General features: G+C 29.3%; 1 protein-coding gene across 1 annotated transcript; it reads left to right on the top strand.

The window, feature by feature from the left end:
- The first annotated feature begins 1,336 nt into the window (after positions 1-1,336).
- LOC142519187 (monothiol glutaredoxin-S11-like) lies at positions 1,337-2,145 on the top strand. The gene has a single exon (XM_075622128.1). It carries the CDS (start codon positions 1,501-1,503, stop codon positions 1,798-1,800), a length of 300 nt encoding a protein of 99 aa, XP_075478243.1. The 5' UTR covers positions 1,337-1,500; the 3' UTR covers positions 1,801-2,145.
- Positions 2,146-4,676: the final 2,531 nt, after the last annotated feature.

Here is a 4,676-nt window from a genome sequence, read left to right as displayed (position 1 = left end):
ATTTCTTCGGAGATCTTCTCGCCTTGACAAGTTTACTGTGAACTTATAATATAGAGTCCATAAATTAATTTGTGTTGAGTCATGGTGCTTTAGTTAGCTAAAATTTATTTTAATCCTATAATTTTTTTTCACTTTTTAACCATTTTCTCGTGATGTGTGTTTATGATGTCAAGCATTGCTTCACGTGACATTAGATGTTACTGACATGATGTTGGATACTGCTGATATATCTGACGCCATGTTATTACTTAAACAAAAAATAACTAAAATTAGGAGGAACAATTATAGGTATGACAATGAATAAGGTTAAAACGAGGTCAGGTGGGTCTCGGGCGGGTCTAAACCTGATCAATGGTCTAAAAACAGGTTCGGAGTGAGTGATGAGTTTTAATGGACCTGCACCGATACACATATTAATAAAAATTTATGTATATATTATATTATTTAAATAACAAATGTAATTTATAACTCTAATTCAAAATATTTTTCGTCCCTTTTTGCTTACTTATTATTAATAATTTCACGGTTTGGATGTCATCTTGATGAATATATTATTTTTGTAATTTTTTGTTGTGAGTTCGCTAGAATTTAAAATATATCTAATATTTAACGGGTTGAGGGCTCCAACCCAGATTGGATCTGTCGGGTTTTGAGGTGGATGCAGATCCAATTCCAGATCCATTTTTTTCTTGACCTGAGGGTTATGAAATTGGCTAAACCTGTCCCAGAGCCACCTCATTGCCTGCAGGAACAAACTAATTGAACTATTATCAAATTAATCCAATCAACTACATGACCAAAATTCAAAATAAAACAAAGATGGTTTTTTTTGGGGGAAAAAAGAATAGAACAGAACTCCAAGCATTGATTGATAAGCTTCCAAGGCTTCAGATACAAACTTGATAACTTTATATGGCTTAATTTAAATACTATCATGTTTTGATATGATATGATGCGCATCCACCGTACATATTTATGTAAGAATCAATGATGTATCACTCATCTATTTGATGTGTAATTTTTCTATTTTCATCGCATCCAACAAGTAAGTGTTACCTCGTCCATACTTACAACAATATAATCAAGCATTAAACAATATTCTCTATTAGCAAAAGTAATGGAAAGTCCCATCAAACAATTTATTCCAATACAATATATTTTTTTTCAAAGGAGCAATTTTTGAGGTTCTTTTGAAGTAGATATCTTTCTTCTAAAAGTTTATTTTATAATTAGCATGTTCTCGGCATCGAAGCAGTGAAAAGTTCACTGTCTTTCCAATGTTCCCAGTTCCACTTTGTGCTGCAGTTTTTTTCTATATAAATAGAGCTTCAAAACGGCTTAAAAATTCAAGCAAGCAACCTTGAGCTCCAAACCAGATCGCAATTTCAGCCACTTGGGATTGCATTATCTGATTCTTTTTCAACATCACATTCACAAAATATCAAAACAAAACAAAAAAAGATTTCAAAAAAGGGTTTTATACATCTTCATTTTCTTGTCATGGAGAAGGTGCTGAAACTTGCATCAGAAAAGGGCATCTTGATCTTCAGCAAAAGCACATGCTGCCTTTGCTATGCAGTTCAGATGCTTTTCCAAGATCTCGGGGCAAAGTACCACGTTCATAACATCGACCACGATCCCGAAGGGAAGGAAATAGAGAAGGCCTTGCTGAGGATGGGGTACAACGGCCCCGTGCCAGCCGTTTTCATAGGAGGAAAGCTGGTGGGATCAACCAATGAAGTCATGTCCCTCCATCTGAGTGGCTCCTTGATGCCCCTCCTCAAGCCATACAGGGGTTAGATCTCGCGACATTATTCGTATTCCACGTCTTGTTATTCATACCGATCGATGACATAACTTCAAGAAATATATACACAAGTTGGGAACTGAATAACAATGTTTGGGGTGCGAAAAATTAGTATTTATTATGTTAATTAATATATATATATATAGTATTAGATGAAGAATAAGATTTGCTAGCTGAAGTATTGTAAGCTAGCTCTATCCGTGTAATTTGATTATCATAATTAAGTAGCTTGTATCAGTGAAGCTGTGTTGAATGTATTTTCATGATTAAAATATTATGCAGTTTAGTGTATCCAATAAAATCATTTATCATTGCTTATTATTATATAGTTTTCATGATATAGATATTATAATTAATTATATGATGTTTGGTGTATATAGTGAGTGTGTTATGCAATTAATTATTATTTTATCATTCACGTCAAACGATTAGTGCAGTAGACATCTGCTGATATATGTAATAATTTGGGAATATTACCGAAAACGCCAATAAAAAAAAATTCATATCCAAAAGATAATACTATAAATTAATTTCCTTTAAAAAAATTTCCTTACCATATATTATAGATTTCTCATTCATTAACTAATTATTATATTTTTTATCACAAGAAAATTAAAATAATTTCACTTATATATGTCGCTCTATCTATGCATGCAATAAAATTTCCATAAACTATACAAGATATATTAATAATCTTTCTAAAATAATATTTTTTCTAGTTGGACCAATGTAATAAATTAATAATTTCGATAAATATATAAGATAATAATTGTGTGAAAGAATATTATATAAATCTATAGTCATGTGATTATCATAAATTAATAATTACCTAAAATTACATATATAACAAGGACATATTAAAATATGACTTTATTATTGCATATATTTTCTTGAAATTTAAATATTTGGATTTCATCTCCCACTTTTCATATTGCATTCAAAAGGTATGGTGTTGTCGAGACAAAATCATCTTCTACATTTGATGTTTAAAATGTGCTACACTTTACTCAAACAAATACGTTTGTGAAAATTATTAAAACATAAATGCATTAAACATCAAGCATGAAGAAAATAAAATAAATCATGGACAAAACATCTGATTCATCTATTTTTTATTTTTAAAAAATCATCAATATGTTGTTTTAATCATCTATCGTGTCTGGGTACAATTTATTGTCGATTTTTTTTAAAAAAATAGATGAATCTAATGTTTTGTCAATCATTAATTGTATTTTATTCATACATGATATTTAATTAGTGAGTTTAATTTTTAATAAATTTTGAAAATGAAGCTTGTTTGAGCAAAGTGTATGCATGGTTTGGAGCATCAAGTGTAGCAGATAATTTCGTCTCGATATTGTCAGAACAGACTTAATCATGGGATAGCCTGAGCTTCATTCGGGGCTAGTCTTTGGGCTTTTTCATATACATATAATTTGGGACTTTGTTTTGTATGTTTGATTTTCATATATTGGGTTAACTTGATGCAAATATTAAATAATTTATTGAGCTTGACTTATGTATGTATTAATGGTTGTGAAATTCACATAAAAGTTATAAACAAAATAAAGATATGTACAATTACATAATAGAGGAGTTACATAATAAAATGTGGAATAAAATATGATATAAATAAAATAACTTGATTGTACAAATTATTTTATATTTATTATTTTTTTGACTTATTCATTTGCGTATTTATTGAAATATTACTGATTACTATATGTCAAAATTTATTATATATCTTGAAACATAAAATTTCTAGCAAAGCACTTTTCATCTATACGAGACTACATGTGTATCCTTGTATTAAATATTTTTAACAATGTTTGATTCATCTATATATAATTGCTTGTATTCAATCATATATTCTCTCACACATAATAAACGTCTATAATAACTCATTTTCCATTCATGGATGATTATTCCACATAAGGACAATTTGGTACCTGATTAATAAAAATTAATTATGAAATATGGCAATATGTTCTGGAATTGACTATATTCATAGTACCACTTTTAATGTTGAAGATAAAAAAAAATCCAAACATATTTGTGTAATGAATATCCTTTGACACATCAACGTGTCATTCAAGTGTTAGATGTGTGAGAACCTAAAAATTTGGGAGTGTAATTTTTAAATATAGACATGTATATGAATTTATTTTCGAGTTATCATAAATTCGAAAATATTAAATAATACATGATATTTGAAATTCAAAAGCAATAAATACATGAAATTCGAAATCCAGTGCAAGAGATACAACTTAATTTCGAAATTAAGGATAAATCAACATATTTGGAAAGAAATATTGTATACAAGTTAGTTTTCTAAAAAAAAATCTAGCATATTTGCAATAGAGTACAGATACATCATGAATATGTACGAGAAAGCAGTCTACATTCAACCAATAGTGAATTTCAAAATTCATATATAAAATACACGAAATCTTATTAATTATGGCTATTTGAATTATGGAATGGATATCTCAAATTATGGAATGATTATCTCACAATTTTGGAAGGAAAATCATTCGATTTATAGTAGGATTCTCATCCAACACCTATAAATACGGGTTTTTTATAAATAATTTAATTTTAAAAAATTAATTCAAATATAATTTTAAAAAAATTCAAAAATATTGCAATCCGTGCTTGCGAAGCACGGACGCTGCTCACGTGGAGGCGTCTGTGCTTACCAAGCACGGACGCTCCAACGTGGAGCCAGGGTCCGTGCTTACAAAGCACGGACTCTGTATATTTTATTATTATTTTTTCCTTTTTTTATTATTATTGGCCGTCCATTTCTTCAACTTTCACATGAACTCTGTAATTTCATGTGAACTCTGTGATGCTTTCCTTTCATGTG

Source organism: Primulina tabacum, chromosome 1, assembly GCF_025594145.1.
Source record: "Primulina tabacum isolate GXHZ01 chromosome 1, ASM2559414v2, whole genome shotgun sequence".
Lineage (NCBI taxonomy): Eukaryota > Viridiplantae > Streptophyta > Magnoliopsida > Lamiales > Gesneriaceae > Primulina > Primulina tabacum.
Note: the sequence above shows the minus strand (reverse complement) of the source record. Positions and strands in the feature narration are given on the sequence as shown.

Coding starts and splice junctions, on each gene's coding strand:
- LOC142519187 (XM_075622128.1), top strand. CDS start 1,501: ATGGAGAAGGTGCTGAAACTTGCATCAGAAAAGGGCATCTTGATCTTC.